This window comes from Schistosoma haematobium, chromosome ZW, assembly GCF_000699445.3.
Source record: "Schistosoma haematobium chromosome ZW, whole genome shotgun sequence".
NCBI lineage: Eukaryota > Metazoa > Platyhelminthes > Trematoda > Strigeidida > Schistosomatidae > Schistosoma > Schistosoma haematobium.
In genome coordinates this window covers 25,093,544-25,112,773 of record NC_067195.1, presented here as the reverse complement: position 1 = coordinate 25,112,773, position 19,230 = coordinate 25,093,544, and the positions used below count along the sequence as shown (strand labels likewise).

General features: G+C 31.2%; 1 protein-coding gene across 2 annotated transcripts in view; it reads right to left on the bottom strand.

Annotated features, from left to right (window-relative positions):
• Nucleotides 1-19,230, bottom strand: part of SHN1 (Protein shank) — a gene marked incomplete at its 5' end in the record, with an annotated part of 65,045 nt that overhangs the window by 14,629 nt on the left and 31,186 nt on the right. The window contains 4 exons of one of the 2 annotated variants that reach the window (XM_012936414.3): nt 499-571; nt 11,762-12,103; nt 14,102-14,374; nt 18,024-18,288. In XM_012936414.3, the coding sequence (XP_012791868.2) occupies nt 499-571; nt 11,762-12,103; nt 14,102-14,374; nt 18,024-18,288 (953 nt within the window). Of the gene's footprint in view, nt 1-498; nt 572-3,043; nt 3,199-11,761; nt 12,104-14,101; nt 14,375-18,023; nt 18,289-19,230 lie in introns of those variants that run through there. The other variant, XM_051210801.1, reaches the window with a different exon arrangement.

Here is a 19,230-nt window from a genome sequence, read left to right as displayed (position 1 = left end):
TTCAGTTAAACTAATTGAAATAACCCACTCATATGGAGAGATGTTTTTAAGCACTTTACCATTTAAGCTAATTTTCTCAGGTAACAATTAACACATTGCTGTTACATAAATTTATTATTTTCTGATTTTATGTATTAAATAGATGGTATTAGCTAATAAATACTAACATCATTCAAATTTCACCACTACTTAAAGAGATCATGACAGAATATTCGTTACTAGATCAATTTCAAATGACATTTGTGAACTTGAGTATTGAGAAAAAAATTTAACCTTGTTACACTTCTTACATTGTTAACAGAGAATGTAAGCAAAGAATAGATCAGATGAAACCACTGCTTGGAATATTAGGATGATTGAAGACTCAATGTATAAATAAATTCCTTGAATTATTCAACTATTCACTAATCATTAATATTTATATTAAAATGAGTAGGATAGGTAAGTGAATAAAGTATACTGTAAACCACAAAAGTTTATTTTAAAACATATGCTTACGCAATACTATCACGATTTGCCAATAACAACTGCAAGATTGCTGATCCATTCCTGACACTATTCGTGGATGGAGCTGCAAAGAAATGTTTCAGAAATTAATTAGAATATAAATGTCATACAACCTTCCTTATTTATAAAATAGGATAAAGAAAAAAACAACAAAAATGTAAATGAAACACTGATTCATAAATAGTAATGTTTTCTCACTAAATTGGCAACAAAACACGAAAGTTTGATGGTAATATTACTACCTGTATTTATTCCGTTTAAAATGAATTGAACCAGGCAGGTGTAAATATATTTCGATCAATATTGAAACCTGGAAGATCCGGATGGCCGCTTTGTTTTAATATAAGACTACTCAGAAGATCGCATACACGATCCCACATACGGGACTTCATCTATCTATAAGCATATATCATTTCAAAGTCAGACCATTGATTTTTTTTAGAACAGTATTATTTATTTATTACTTTCGACGCTGAATATTATATCATGAATGAATAAAAGTACTAATCTTATTAAATAAACATTAAATCGACCTTAGAAAAAGCAAAATGTTCAAATAACTAATTAGAATAATGTCTAAACCTGATGTGACTAATCAATTGCGTGATATACATTATTTGACTAATTAAAAGATAAGTTCGGACGTTTCTATTGTTCAGTCATGTATCTAGTGCTTTTTTTCAAATTGATTTTATTAATAACCTTTGTAACAATAAATACACATAAATAAATCCGTTCATTCCAAAAAGTTGATATAAGTAATGAATATATTCTGTGAGAAATAAGAAGCATGATAGTAATTAAGATTATAACATCTAAATAATGAAATTATAGAAGTCTAATACTTTTTTGTATTATAGAAGAATCTATATTTATATCTATATATATAAGGATAAGTTTTGACAGTTGTTGCATCAGATATGCAGTTAAGTTTAATGATTAGATGAAAAACTCGGAATCATGAATAATATTTTAATTTACAATTTTACACTCAATACATTTCTAAACATTCAATTAGAAGTTTTAGTATAGTTGAATTTCAGCTAACACTGAGATCCAGATCTCCTACATAGTCCTATTTTGAACTCTATGTATGGATGTACCTATGTTTCAGTATTGATGTTCATAGTGAAACTCAAAACCAATCCATTACACCTCAAACACCAATCCATTATTCACTATTCTACCCGTTGAAGAATGTAATGGTATTATTGATAATAGATAATAGATCAGGGTAGGATTGCATCTAGCTGAAGATTCTCAAATGGACTAATGCCCGTGTCTTAGATTCCGCTGCTAGACACATTTTAACTATACTAAATCCTGTAACTAAAGCCAATATCAAAGTAACCAGTTCAAAATTCAATCTTAAACATCAACAACGTAAAAACCCAAAACATCACAATTATTTTATTACAGTTTGTTAAAGTCGTTCAGATTGGTCTCATGTTGAAACAATTAATAACTATAATGCGTTTCAGCTCATGAAACAAGATATAAGGTATTCCACATCGGTCACTACGCGAAGTATGCTTGGTAGCGAAGTTAAAATGATGATATTTTAGCTCTATATCAGATATGCAATATATTGCGTATATTCTGTCGTCAGTTAAGATTTAATTTATGGAAAAATATAATACAACGGTACGATATTACCATGAAATCAGTTGATCAACAATGTGTGCATAGTTTAATCACTTATAAGAAACTTTCATTGACAATTTAAATAATGAAAAGAAACCAGATTATTAAAATTGAATAAATTATGAAGTATTTTGTTGTTTAGTAGTTGAATTCATGAGTCAATTGAAGGTAGATTACCATGGAAAACCTGGAAGCACTGGACGGACAGGTTTTCCATGATGGTCTATCTTCAATTGACTGATGAATTCAACTACTAAATTACTATAATATCCATAAAACCTCTCTCTGATTGTTTTGTTGTTGTTGAATAAAGTGAACACACTGATCTATGAAACATTTGAAAATTTGGCAGTCGTATAAATTTCATTTTATTCATTCTATTTAGTAATGACTAAATCCAGCTTTAAAGTTACTAAGACTAATAATTTGATATATTTTATGATATTGCTTAACTTTTAACGTTATTTACCTCTAAGAGGTTTTCAATAATGACTCATGTAATAACAATTTCTGACTACAATTAATAACTATATCAGTGACCAATAATGTTTCTTTACATATTTCTCATGTACCTATAAACGGCATTGTTACTTCCGTTTAGGATTTCTACAGACACGTTTTATTCAACAACTATTTCAGTATTATTTTCCTAGAACCGACGAATATTATCATAATTGATTATCTTTATAATATTCACAATCCAAATTTTCATGTATATAAAGAAGGGTTAACTTAAGATGTATGATAATGAGTTTAATTAAATATCAGTCTTTAACCCCATAAGTGTTTAGTTTCTAATTAGTAATTTTAACACATTAATGATTAGAAATCTGTCAAAAGACTATTCTAATATATTACAACAGCTTTTCTTTAAAAAACATTCAAAACATACCAGGCATTTCACTTAACTGTAATGGTATATTATCGAATCGTACTTTTGCATATGGCTTTCTTCTCGAACTCCGAGTAGTTTTCGCCATTTATAAAATGATTCTTCTAGAACTGCAGAAATTTTAAATAAAATATCTTTTTTTCCTGGTTAAATAAAATAAATTTTCACGTTTGTCTTGGAATGTAAACTCTTGCCTGACTACATTATATAGTTAAGTGAAATTTTACAACTTAATACGCATTGGTTTACATTTATAATTTAACAATGTCATTTTAAACAACCAGTTTAATTAGAGCATAAAGAAAGGAATGCATTCACCTAATTATTTATATACAAGCTCATAAGCTAAAGAGTATTGTGTGTACCGTGTTAGTTATTGAAATTATATCTCTATCAAAAAAGAAAATATCTAGACGTACTTTTGCAATTGATTGATCACTGGGTGGTGATCAGTGTCATGTATGTCAGGTCCTTCTTAGTGCAGATCGAATACTACCGATCAAGTTGCAATGTGGTCACCAGTCTAGGTGACCCGACATTCCAGGCACTATGTTGAAACAAAATGATGGTTGGAGGTAGTAAACAGGAAACCCTGGTAACGTCTCCGACTGTGAAGCTGGGTGACACGAGATCGAATCCGTCAGGGAGCATAAGTTCCCTCAAAATTACAGGTACACTTTGCTGACGAGTGCCAAGTAGCACGAAACCTAGGTCCAGGGTTTCCAGTTGACTACTTTCAACCACCATCTTATATCCAGACGTACTATTGTACAGCGTTCTAGATAACAATAAATATCATACCTCATAAAATTCTATATTAGTTATGCTTAAGTAAAGTGCACATAAAATAGTGAGCTGTTTAAAAATCAAATTATTCTAACAAATGATTAATGCCACCTTACTACCCACACTTTAGAGAGTGTTCCTACATTGAACGATCACTATACAGCAACTGACGCTATATGTATCTGGTCCATAATTCCGATCAAAATTTATCTAATGGTGCACTGACGTTCTGTACACCATGTTTTGACAAGTAGTTGAGGATAAGCAACTTCTCAATTTAAAATTTTGGCATAAATCTCTTAAAAACCATCGCTTCCTAAGGATTAGGGTACCTTTTCTTCATGTGTTCCAACTGGTTAAAAATCTAGGTTTGGAGTTTCCTGCCAACTACTTCTAACCACATACCTGATACTACATCTGTTTGATATGTGCTAATAGATTAAATACTATTTAAGTAATTACTTCAGTATTTTCTTACAAAAATTTACAATTAGCCGTTCACTACGATTTAGGATCTTCAACTATCGATTACAACTTATGAATAATTATCTCACATTAATTTAATTCTTTTCTAATTCATCCCTTGATTTTATTTTTAGAGGATAATAAACGAAATAAGTTCTCGAATTTCATCATAATCTACATTAACCCATTTGAAGCCTTTATTTTACGCTATCTTTCACCAAAAACTAGTTCAGTAGGAAACAAATGATTTTATATTTCCTATTTTATTCAAGGTATGTAATGTTTGTTTTTGTAAACACCAAATTTCGGATAAGCTTGAAAATAATCAGATTAAGTTACTTCATTACTGATTAGATATTGTGGTACGTAGAGAAGATGAACAGAAAATGAGTGGTAAGTTGACTCATTTTTCAAATACAGGTTTGCGTCATTTGCTCTGGACTACAATACTTATAAAAGTGATGGTAATACTATCTGGCACTCTAAACCATAACTGGGAAGTCATCATACAGACCAGAGACCTTATTAGACGTTTCACACTTAAATAACACTTGATTACACGACTAAATTCATGTATGCTTTAAAGAGCACAACGTCCCATTGATACTAAATATTTTTGCAGCAATCAGCAAAAGATTTGAATATAATTTCCTGAAACGTATTGACTATATATTCGAATGCATTTTATGTAATGTAACAGTGGTTGGTTGCGATCGGTTAGATCCTTTAAACTCAAGTTTCTTTCAGGTTGGCAATCCTCAACAGAGCTCACCTACAAACATTAGAACTTGTGTCACCTAATATCATAAACAGAAACATTACCACTGTAGTATTCAGGCTTTTCAGTGAATAAAAAATTAATATTGACAAAAAGTCATGTTGTAGTCCACACTTTAGTGACTACGAATGCAGACTATAGGCCAGTTGCTTGTTATTGTGCATAGACACTTTTATTGACGGAATTCCAAATGCAACAACAAAACATTATTACCAAAAACAACTAGATATGAAGTTATTAATAACCTTAAACCTATAGAATGCTTATTCAGTTATTTCATACCTTGTTTAACAACCCATCCGCTATTTTCAACAGATTATAATGCAATACCTTATAGTAAAAATTGGTAGCTTGAAAGAGAAATCATTACTAAATAAATTAATAATATCTGGTTGGAGTGGCCACTGTATTTAATTTACCTAAAATTAACTTTATCATATTAAACATCAAAAGATGACCATACTTTCAAGATAACTTATCAAGTGATCACAAATATTAAGTGTTGGGAACATAAAATTGAAGCATACTTCAAACTGTCCAGGGTGCCATTGAAAACATGATCTGATATCGAGGTGAAAATGTAACCTGATAGACCCTGGATTTTGTAGAGTGAAAAATAGTGTATTACTAAATGAGATTTATTATGAGTGTTCATGATGATAAAAGTACCAGCTTGTTTTTTTGTAATTCTGTCAAAAGTACTTATTTATTAACATCAAATTCTACGATTTACTTAGAAGTTCCTTATTTTTCAAATAGTGAAATTTATCAGAACGTCAAGTTTATGTAAATGACTGAAATATCTTGATAAATGCAATGAACAAAATTATTTAAGGTTATTTAATAATGAAATGGGTTGTGTGTTTTACACTAGTTCAGTAGCTATAGTACTTGGTATAAAACCGGTAGATAACATACTCGAACAACTCTACCCCGTCGTTAATTTTGGTAGCCAGTTAGTTTTACCAGCCGATACACATACAGTATGACTCAAATACAAACATACACTTGTGTTCGACAAACGAGTCAAATAAATAATTAGTGATATTATTTTATTTATTTACGTAAAATGTTAGTATAACTTAAATGATGATTACTAGTATAGGGGTTGTGGTAATTATTAAGTTTTTTTTATTGAGATCATGATCATGATCTCCACAACCCCTATACTAGTAATCAACATGTGCTCACTAGTGACTAGCTTCGTGAGGGAATTCTCGGAGTTCTAGTGAGAAGCCGTGATCAGTGGAGCTAATCCATGTTGGGTAGAGACAGGTATCTACCTCAGTACAATGGAAGTTGGTCGCACAATTTCGTGGATTGGTTGATGTTAGACTCTATCACCATTGGATGCCGGCTCAGTAGTCCAGTTGGTTAAGCGTCCGCGCGCGAGACCGAAGGCCCTGGGTTTGAATCCCGCGGGCGGAATCGTGGATGCGCACTGCTGAGGGGTCCCACAATAGGACGAAACGGCCGTTCAGTGCTTCCAGGTTTCCAAAGGTGGTGGTTCATGATCTCAATCAAAAAAACTTAAATGATGATTGTTAGTCGTATTAGAATTGTTGACGATAATAGTCTACTGTATAAACAGGTGGAACTATTTACGTATGCTTTGATATAAAATATAATTTGTTTTGTTTACTTCAGTGGAGAGAACAAAGGGGCTTAAAAGACCTGATAAATAGTTAGTCATTAATTTTATCAATTCCCTAATAAAACATCAGTTGCATTTAACAAACTTGATAGTTTAACAATAATTGGTTAACTAATCTTATAAAGTTGTATGACAGAAGTGAGCGAGAATAATAGATTGTCATTTCTATTTTTATTCTTTCCAAATCACTTATATGTTTATGAAGTATTTTGTCAGTAATTATAGTGAAAGCTTGTTATTTGCTCAGTACCACGGCAGTGAACTCAGATAATTCGTCATGATTCACAGAAACGCTTGAAACAAGCAACGTAGCAAGAATAATTGATTTTAAAAGTGCTGCACTGAATGTCACGTGTACCCCGTGATGAAATATGAAGGCCAAAGATACGAAATTCATTGAAAGGATATTTTATGAATGGATTTATCACCGAGTTATATATATATAAAGCGTTAATTTCGTGAAAAATTATGAACAATGACGTCATAGAATAGTCTTAATTCTAGGTTATATATTGCAGCTGATATCAATTGAGGGTTGCGTAACTTCTACTTAATATGTGCGAAAAAAGGGCGTGCAAAATTATTTTGTTGACATAGGTTTATAATGTGAACAGAGTAAGATGATGAATGTATTTTCGTCATAATAAACAAATTTATTAATGGGATTAAATGAAGTGATGTTATGATATACGAGAAGTAATTAAATAAAGAGGAACATTTTCAAATGCAAAATCAATCAAACAAAATTAAGGCAATAGTATTGATAATGCTTAAGGGCTACAATAAAGATGTGGATAAGATATCTTTCTTTTATACGCAAAAGTCAGGTTTTATCTCATAGATGGTAAGAGCTTTTGATTATTCAAATAGCTGAAAACGAAGAAACTTTGATAGATTTGCACGAACTATATTAATAACCTTAAAATCAGCATGTGTGTACGTTGATAGGTTAGCGTAGATTAAATGTTTAAGAAAACTAACCGATTCTTTCTCATCCCCTTTGAACCATATCCATATTAAAAACAAGCACTGGCTACGGCCTATATATCTTGCTTCATAATAGTTGGTGAATTGGAAGATGCAAATAGAAGCGATCAGACGAGGAGGCCTGATAATAAATTACTTGTAAAGAGATTTCTTCGCTGAATTTCGTGTTTTTTTATGTTTAAACAGAAATCTTAAGTATGATTAGACAAAGCGATGCCTAATGAAGAAACAGTCGAAATATTACGGTAGATGTGCTGCTTTTGTTAATAAACGTCGTTAGTAATAATTCAGGATTTAATTTAAGAATTTATGATAATACAAAATCAACTATTAAGTTGTGCTTTATGTTGGTCGTATTTAATGTTATTGACAACGGATTAACCTGATAAATAAAACTTAAACTTTTTCATTATTTTAAAATGTTCGAAACAGATAAGGTTCAGTTGCCAACATATAAATTAGGCTCTGCAATTCAAAAAAAATGAGACGAAGGTTTTTTAGCTATTTTGTTTTCTTAAAGTGTGAGTATATTTGTTATTATTCATTTCAGTGTCATGTATTTCTAGAAATCGTCACGTTCTGATTTCATTGTGTAGTAACTTGAATATTACAATACTGCCCGGGTTTCTAGATCGAAACACGTGTTTTTCTTAGGGGACCACACTCGAAGCCTTTGACCTAAAGGTCTGATCCACAAGACGGTGGAGCAACGTCAGGAGATGTAGTCCCATGATAGCCGGTAGCCAATAATTGGTTCATACGCCACTTGTTCCTTCAGGATATTGGAGCCCATCTGGAATCGGGGTTTTCTAACCCCCCTTAAGCGGACCACCAACCTAGTTAAAGCGCCGGACATTCACTTTTCGTTTTCTCAATTTCGTAAACAACACCCCCACCGCGAGAAGGCTGTGACAAAAACTAGTTCATTAAAATACATCAGTTATTTCATAAGAGTATTCATTTCTTTAAACTCTTGTTCATTATTTAGAATTTATTAGTAAGTAATACTATTCTATGAATAATAATCAATGTCATAATTTGTACAAAATGATAAATGACAATAAACTTTGTTTAACAACTTCATTTTTCATTTTTTTCTTTTAAAAAACGTATTAAACTTAATGTAAAAGTAAACGATATTACTTTTAAAATCAAATGACCTGAATCTATGTTAACAGACATAGGTGAATGAGTATAGAAACACAGACTCATTTACTAATACTCTACTAAGTAAACACAAACTAAATTGATATGATGATTTCTTGTAATGACTAAGAAGTATGATCAATAATCAAATAGATTCATGTAACGACTTAAACAACGTTCAATAGTCATTAAATAATACACATGCTCAAAATTTATGCATGAATAAGATAATTCCGTTGTATTCTATTGAAAATTACGAGTTTGGTTTATTGCTTCATGTTCCAAAAATAAAACAGGTTTAAACAGGCATTAACATTAAAGTAAGATGAAAGTTACTCATATCAGGAAAAGAAGATATTATTAGGCCGAATTCGGATGATAGGTATATATGTATTTATATTACATATGGATATTTTTTTCACTGTGTTTTGTCATTCTGAACAAGGTAATAATACACAGTAAACAAGAAAACTAAAAAGTTGTAATAAAATGACTCTTAACTAATAATGGACTCAATAAAGGAACGTTTTTTTAAAAATTTATCACAGATTAATTCAGATTGATTTCGTAATGTGAATAAGTTAAATCTTGTTTCATCGTATTTTTTACCATTTTGAAAAGTAGTGTATACTAATCGATCATTCATTTTATGTACTGCAGTGACTCGTAAGTTAATGGGTAATTTCCAGGGGATTGAATATTATTTGAGAAAAGTTTAAGAATATTCAAAGTGATTAAAAAAAACAGCGAATCATTTCATTTATTATTTTCTTGAATTGAAACTCTTCACTTTACAATGATCAAATACACATTACCTATTGCAATTGATAATCTGTTGAAGATAAAACTAAATCTTGTTTGCTCTGTGTATAATTGTCAGTATGTCTTTATACAGAAAAATAAAGAAGGAATCAATTTTTTAAAAATGTTTTTGGCTTAATGGTCATCAAATCACTGAGACGTATATCGGTAGAGCAAAAAGTGAGGTTCTTATTCATGTCGAGTAAATCTCACTGAAATTGACATTAAAAGTACAACGCATCGTTTAACATTATATACGCCCGTCACTAGCTCGATAAAGGACATGAAGCTGAACTCACAAGATCCTTAAAATTAGTCAGTAAATAGGAAAAAATAAATCTACTGCTTTTCAAAGAAACTATCACTAACAAATTATTGGAACACATTTTATGTGTTCACAAAAGGAATGCCGTTAACTTATCTCTGCTCTACCAACACAAGTTTCAGTACTTAGTTGTGTATTGGCTCTTGTTTGGACGTAATTGATATTACATTTGATGTAGTTTAACTTATGTCATTAAAATTCCACTGCCCACCTCCTCTCTAAAATCATTCAAACATACATTCTAAAAGTAAACAATTTTATGCTAAGTGTCCTGATATACCCTTGTTTTATCTTCAGTTTCGGATCAGTACTTTGTTGTCAATGTGATAAAATGTTTTAAATTTTCTAAATTGAGAACTCATATTATTTATTAAGTTATGAACAACTAAACCGAATTCATGAACTAACTGGATTTATATTATTTTTGTAATATTACATTTTTTGCATTATAGAGATTAGTAGAGGGGAAAATTAAGTGGCTTACAATGAAGTAGATTTTTCACTTCGATAGAAGTCTGTAGGTTGTTTCCTAATGGATATCCAAGTATGAAGAGAGTAAATCGAAGCTAAAGCAGACTACTTACATTAAAGATATCATCATGTAACTACTTAAACTAACACATGACGGCAATTTAAGTTGTGACAATGAAAAATAAGACTGGATCTGTGTACCTTGGTCTGTGAAAAAACAACTAATTGTTCGAATGTATTAATAAACTGGATAACTAAATAAAATCACTATGAAGATAAAAATATATAGGTTATATCCATTAAGTAACTGTAAGTTCACCGAACTTTACTGATGACTTCTTCCGAATTACATGAGTATCGTCTTTGATGACATCCAGACAGAATATCTTGGAGTCATATATTTTATTTAGACATCATTATTCAATAATACAACATATTAATGAAACAAAAATAGCTATTTGTGCAACTAAAAGAACTTGGATTTCTCACAATTTAATGTGAAATTTTAGTCTAAAACAAAAGTATGTTACATTGAAGAGTGGATTCTTTTTCTTTGGTATTTTTTATTTTAAACTGAAATTAACTGAACCATTACGCGTTGATACAATAGGTCTACAACGTTCAAATACATTATATTTAAACATTTTCTCATTTTAATTATGACAGAGAAAATTAGTAGCTATTTAATGCAATAGATATTTGTTCCATAATAAATAAAACAAATTTCGAAAGCTGGAAAACCTATAAAATTGCTTTGATTAGGTAGCTTTTAATTTATCCTAATAACCTGTTGACTAATCATTATTATTGGAATCGAATTGTCTACTTTTAAATAACCCGAAATAATTTTATGATAAAAGATTTTATTTTTCGAATTCGAAGAACATTTATGAACGAGCTATTTTACAGAAAACCAGACATTTTGTATATTGGCGTGGTCCAGTGCTTCCAGGTTTTCCATGGTGGTCTAGCTTCAATTGACTCATGATATCAACAGTTGAAAACCTACAAGTGTTGTTAATATTATCTGAGAGTGTGTCATCTATAACAATAAATTCTTGGGATAAGAATTTAATTGATGGTTTAATACATTTAACTGTACAAATTACTATCAAATAAGTTAGTACTGTTCTTTGACCGATCGTCACTCTTTTAAGTCTCATGTATTAAGTAATATATAGGATTGTGACTAAATTATCGAATGTTTTTCTATATTTGTAGTTTGACGTGTGGCATTTAGAAACATTTTAAAAATATCACATGCAACCGATAATAAATGCATAAATCAAATAATTATTGGCTTACTCCGCATAGACGAACTAACGCTAAAGATAGATGCTGTTTCTGAGCCACTTTCATTTGTTTGAGATATCCACGCTGGATCTAAACTTGGACGATATGTACTGTGTCGGTCCTGTAAATTAGTTGTTTTGAAGGATTCACTTGATGTACGAGGTGCTGCTGGTGTTGATGAACGTCCTGTACGACGACTTTGGGATGGTCTCATGGTAGCTGAATAGTTAGGATAAACTATGTCATTAGGATCATGGCACTTCTGATTGATACCATTCGATAGTTTGTTAAGATTATATGCAGATCTAGATTGGTTTAAATGATTATTCTGATCATCAGACGTTGCCATGTAATCTATAAAGGAATTTAACAATTTATAGGATGTCTTGATAAGTAGGTTTTCTTTAAAAATCAAATAGTCCTTTGATTTGAAACGAAAAGAAATGTCCTCAGTGTATTGTACTTACATAAATATTGAGGTAGACCTGAATCACTCTGAAAAATGCAGAAAGGTCAACTTTGTCATTGAATGTCGATTAATAATTAGTTTGTTTACAGCTTTTATTTTCTCGTTTTTCGTGTTGTGACTGTTTTTTTATGAGATTTAGCTGGATCCTACTCACTTAATCATTCAAATGATAAATACAGATAAATGCATTTAATAGCTAACTGATTGTTTAAATAAAGTTAGCTGAAATGAGATTTGTCCATTTCTACTGCCTTAATTTATGTCAACACTATAGAACAAGTAAAATGATGATCCAAATCACTCACTTCGAAAAATGTATAATGTTAATAAAACAAAATAGGTTGAAGACAACACAGGAGCCTTACTAATATTTCATCTTTAAAAATTGTCAAGTTGCACACTTTTATAACTAATTCCTTGTTTTGACTTATATAATAAGAATATTCTATACATTTTCTTTTCAAGAATGCTTGCTGAATAGTAAGATTTCGAAAATTATTTTTCTTTTATATCCATAAATTAACATTCATGCAAGAGATGATTTATTTTTACAATTTTTGTCTCCATTGTATTAGAATAAACGTAGATTACTATTTTTGTAGTCACTTTCTTCGTCTGTATTTTATTATAAACTTATGGAATATTACAACTAAACACTTGATCAAGTCATGTATTTTGGTTAATTACATATTTTAACTCAACTAACATTTCGACGAATGAATTTGAGGATGATATTCCCAATTAGCTTAATTGATATGAGATAATTAATTCAATAGAATTATTCATGAGATGAAATCTACTTATGAACATGAGCGAGGAATATAATCTGTAGTGACAGATATTAATTTGCATATGTTATAAGAAAATTGCTTAAGATAAAAATAGATGGAAAGATAAGTAAATTAAGCATGTCGCCTAAAGAGTAATATAAATAAGCTTTCTCATTCTGTCTTCATATCGCGAGACTAGGACCAAGCTATATAGAATGAAACAAATATTTAATAGTAATTTAGAATTTTCATTTACTAATAAGAACTATTTCATCATCATAATCGAAACAAGTATTTATGTTATACATAAAAACTTTCATCTAAATTTGGACAAACAGTTTCACAGTAGTTAGCTTAGTTGATTTAGTATTCAAATAAAACCGGGACTTAGTTTGTTGTCTACTTTAAGTTTGATAGTTTTCATTTCGAAGATTCAGATTAATTTGATCTTCGTTAACATTTTTATTTCTGACTTATGTAAGCTACAAATAAAGTAGGATGATGTAATATAATTCTGATTGCAACCAGAATACGATTAAAAACGTGATTTATCAAGTTGAGAGACACCATTATGTCACATAGTGGAGAACGTTACACAGCTGAATGGGTGAAACGGAGTTATTTATATATTAAATGAGGTGGTGAATATTATAGGAAGTAAGAGCGAGTAGCGTACGGTATATCTAAAGTCGAATATTTGGTAACAAGATTTAAATGTCAATTTTTAAAAAGATCCCAATGACATTCACAATTACACAAAGTAGATGGGCGAAAACCACTCAGCGAAACTATGGAGAATTAAGTGATGAGTAAGCATGTCAGATCCGTAATAAATGGATTTGGCATAAGATAAAAAGGATTACGGAAATGAAATAGCTTGATGATTTTATATGCGAATTTGTAAATATGAATAAATTGAATGGTGTGACATCTCTTCTAAACGTTTACTTGTCTTGAGATACAACCTACTTAAGAAGACAAATGCATAACCCCTTCAACACGACGAATAGCAGATAAGGAATATTGATGATAAATACAACAGTAAATCAATTTGAAAGGAAAGACTTTCTAAAGACTGTTCATCTCCTTGATTTCAAAAAATAACAATCTTACTTTTATTATCATTAAAATCTATGGAATCAGATATAGAATTTAATTGATAACCACTTATGCTGGTATTCATCCATGTATTATTTCTTATCATGTGGTTCCCTTTAAGTGTATTACAATGATCTTTTTCAAATTCAGGTAATCCATCTACTTCAGTTATTCCATTTTGCTTTGAGAAGTCATTCAGTCGCCCCATACTAGAACACCTTTGCTGTGATCGTATACGTGAAAATGATCTTCGGCGAAGATTACGTTTTAGATAATTACGAATTGGAACTAAAAATGCAAAGGGATGAAAGGAATATTTTGTAATATAACGTAAATAAAGATATAGTCATTCTACGAAACATGAAATTTCTCTAGTAATCTGTACGAGATTCTATCAAAATAACTAAGCAAATTTAAAGTTAGTAGTAAACCTTCAGTCTACATTTAATTTGTAGAGGAAAGTTCTTTTTACTGCAGACTCAGTCAGCTACAACGTTGGATCAGGCACATATATGCATCGGTTCAAGTTGCCATACTTCATTAGCACAAAAAGATGAACACCGAATTGATACTACAATGTTAGTAATATATAAAAGAAAGAATGCATACAAGGATATAATACAGGAAGAAAAAGTTAGTTCGTAGATATAAAAATATAAAGCAGTTTTATTCTGGCGGTTTAAGGGGAGACAAAGAGTGTATACACCTACTCCATAGTGATCGATTCTGAGCCATGTCATCCAGAATCTCCAACCATCGGTTATGATAGTCGCGCGGACCCCAACCAAGTAGTCTACCAGCATGACTCAGATCAGAAGTTAGTGACTTCAAGGACTGATGCCACGTTTTGATTTGACCGCCCTTAACTTTCTTTTAACCGTCTCTAACACTAGTCAGCTTTGCGCGTCGTGGTAATCGGTGTTCAGGCTTGCATAACACTTTGCCCAACCATCTCAGTCTATAAAGATTCACAACCTCATCAACTGATTTAACATCATTCTCTAATACCCTGCGTCTAACCTCACTATTCGACTTCTTCACTCTCTATCCTTAGTTTAGATGTTGATGCAGTTCAGCTCTGAAGTAACAATTCGCATTTAGAATGGGAGAAGCGTATCTCGAACATCCTGGCATTGTTGCTCAATGTTACCAAAACACTCTTCATTTTATCAGTGTCTTCACTAAACAGGAATATGTCATCTGCTCATTCTAAGTCGATAAGTGGACCTCCTGGAAGGAGGTCGATTCTTGAAAATCCAGTCGGCGAGAATGTTATTTCCAGCAGTAGGTCTATGATGAAGCTGAACAAAAATGGGGATAGTGAACATCCTTGCCGGAGACCAATTGAAGTTGCAAAATCAGATGACAGTTCTCCGTAAGCTCTGACTCGACTGGTAGTGTTCGAGTAAAGAGCCTTCACAAGGTTTATATACTTCTGAGGTGCACCTTTCAATGACAGAAACTGACACAGAACATCTCGGTCAACAGAGTCAAATGCTGCTTTTAAGTCAGGAAAGACCACCATTATTGGACACAGATGAGCATGCCTGGGTTCTAAAATTTGACGAATGGTGAATATGTGGTCGATACAGCCATGACCAGGTCTGAAGCCAGCCTGATTTTCTCGTGTTTGCAGTTCACGAGTCTTAGTTAGGCGTCCGATAATTATTGAGGCTAGTATTTTAGACGCTATATTAGTCAAACTAATCCCTCTATGATTATCACGAGATAACTTTGACCGTTCGTGTGAAACCATAAAGACTGAGTTCTGATCAATTTTATTGTTTGATAGTAGACGAAGTTGGATGATTGTTATCACTTACAGCTATTTTAGCACATGTTTAGCCACTCCTAATAGGAATTTGTGAATAATACCCCCCTATGTATATTTTTCCACATACAAGTAAGTTATTAAACAGATTGGAACACATGATTCAATTGTTTACAGGCTATTTATGTTTTTGACGAATCTTGTACATCATTTTTTTAATAATCATGACTTTAACTGCATAGCACATCACACTGATAACCAACTTAAGTCTTCGTTTCAGCTCATGAAGAATCTAAAATATTTAGTACACATTATCAAGGATTGCATTATAGCCACGTTACATTTGCTTGTGTTTTATGATATTGTATCCAGATGTATATATATGCATATCAAAAATTCAAGTCCAATCTCGTTCCTAATGTATATAAACTTAGTAGTAATTAAATAAATTAACAGCCAAAATTGTTTTATTTTTATTGAAGTTTATTCTGTTTGTAATTATGACTTAAGTGTAGATTTTTGTTCGATAAAAGCTTTAAAAAAAGATTATTTTCATTATGATGAACAGGAATGAACTTTGACACACTATTACGATGATCATGTTCAAACAGGATTTGAGTTCTTATTGACATATAAACGTTGAAAAATTAACATGAAACTTGTGTTATTTTTTGGCTTAATCTCATTATGCTAAAACGATTTAACTGGTCTAAACAGTGTTACATAGTATTATGATTATTAGAACGTAATTAATAATGATAATAAACTCTAATTTTGTGTTAAACTCAGATTTTTCTACAAGATAATTACTAGACTAGATAATAATTATTATAATCCAGTTGACCGATAAGACTGGATGTTCAGTTATTTAAGATATAACTGACCATAAGTGCTGGTTAGAACAATTAACATACCTAATGATACAATCTACTTCGATTTAACCAGTAAAATAGTAGTAGTTAAATTATGCAAATAAATTTCTGTCGCGTATTCGATGTTTAAACTGGATTTTTTTTTAAAGTGATAAGTAATACCAACATTTAAGAAATTAATTTTTATGATTGTATTATGTTCCAAGCTTTAGTTGGTTTTTCAGGTACTTCTATCTAGGTAAAAGGTTAAATTGAATTTTAAAAGGGAAAAGAATTTATGAAATATTTTATGAAAGAATTTGGTCCACTTAACTGTCTTGTAAAAACTCAATAAAAGCCAATAATATACAATAAATAATTGAAATAAACAAAACATAATCAACAAATGGGATTTCGAAACTGAAAGCAAATGGAATGCAAAATTGTAGTTATAGGAATCCATAACAAAAGTATTAAGTTGAAAGAGTTTTTTTTCTGACATAAACCATATATGCTTTTCAAATGGACAGCAAAAAAATAAGAATCTGAACATTGTGAAACTGGAGTTAGACCTTAGGGGTAAGGTAAACATGGTAATAGAATGTGATCTGGATAGAGAAATAATGGCCAAGTGAATTTATTCGAATAACCTTCTGAGACTTAAAAGAAGAAAGCATAATCATCCAGAAATTCTGCAAACCAAAGTGGTAACCGAGATTACGTGTTTAAATTTGGTTAAGATTTTCAAAATTCCTACCTAGCTCATATCTATCCAAGCAAATCCGAAGTATTCGAAACTTTAAGATAGTAGGAAGATTTGCTTATGTATATGCTTCAGGATGAGTAATTTTGCGGTAGATCTCAATGATTTGAAGATGATTTCCTCCGAAAACTTGTCTCATGATTAGAATCATTTAAGCCTGAGCAGTTTCAAAGAGCTGCTAAACACTATTTTACTTAACACCGGAGAGTTATGCTGATATGAATGAGTGTGGTGACAAATGTCTAAAGTAAGGACCCGTGGATTCTCGTTCGTAGACCTAAAGGTGCCATCCATAAACATTCCTGAGAAATTTGAGTCGCTCTTTATTGACTATTTTTAAAGGGCTCTTCAATTTACCTCAGTCAGAGATGAAACGTATCTCTAAACTGTATAGCTTTATTGTTTTGATGAAATAAAAATAAGAAAAGGTTAATCTTTCGAAATTGATAGGAATAATATGAGGTTTACAATTACTCATTTTTCATACAACTGGATAAAACGGGAATCTTATTAACATACTTTAACATATATGTCAAATCGTGGAGTACTTACCAACATCTTGTTCATGAAAACCTTTAATTAAATCTGCTATTTCTATGTGATTAGAAATCATTGCTTGTTCATAAGTCGTGTGTCCATTGAAATTTTTTATATTTTTATCAGCACCTCGAAATAACAACATCCGAGCACAGGATTCTTGCCCGGTGTATGCACATATATGAAGTGGGGTGTTGCCGTTCTTCGATGTTTGTACATTAATTTCAGCACCGTAGGCAAGTAAAATTTCCAAATGTTGTACACGACCAAATCGACATGCCTATTTGAAATAATCAGGAAAATAGTTGGGCAGAGGACTTATTCCATAACCACTGTGAAGACTGTTTAACAGTCAGCATATGCATGATTAATTAATAAATGGTTGATTTTTACTTCAGCCCAAGGTTTTAATTAATGTTATCATAACGCTGTTTATTTACCTTTCCATCACATACCCGATACCAGTAAAGGAGGTGTACATGACATGTTCAGATAAAAACATCTAACTACTGGACATCTGAAGCTCTATAGGTTTTACAATACAACGTATATATGGTTATTTTTAACAAGGTAAATAAGTTAGAAAATCAAAAAAGATTCTCAGTATGGTTGCAGAGAACTGATAGGTGAAGAATTTCGGAAATCATATTGCTAATAATATCAGAATGTATATTAAAAGAAACTCCATTTAAACAAACGATGCTTGATATCATGTGATATAATTTATTTTCTATATGGTTAGATGTTTTAAACTACCATTAGTAATGAAACAGTGTTTACCACATGTAAAGTGCGGATTACTTTGTAGCGAACGCCTAGTGTTTTCTAGTTGATGCCATCACTGAAGACGAATGGATAAACTCTAATATTATTATGCATAATATGAAGCTTCTTCAACATAATCATTCTTATGTTTCTTCCTTGCACTTATGCACTTCGTCATTCAATATGATACAATCATCAAAGGTAGCTTAGAAAACCATCAACCATTAGTGATTTCTGAATCATCGAGTTCTTAACATTTTACAAGTCACGCTAAGAAATAAGGTTAATAAAACTTCTATAAATGAAGAAATATTATATCATATCAGACTAAAGAAAACTGTCTGAATCAAAGTGCCTTCCGGTTACATAAATCGTCCACTATACAATTGCTTATAAGCATATAACCAATGAGACGAAACGTTCAATGTTGTTCGGACCGTGATGTAACCTGTCCATT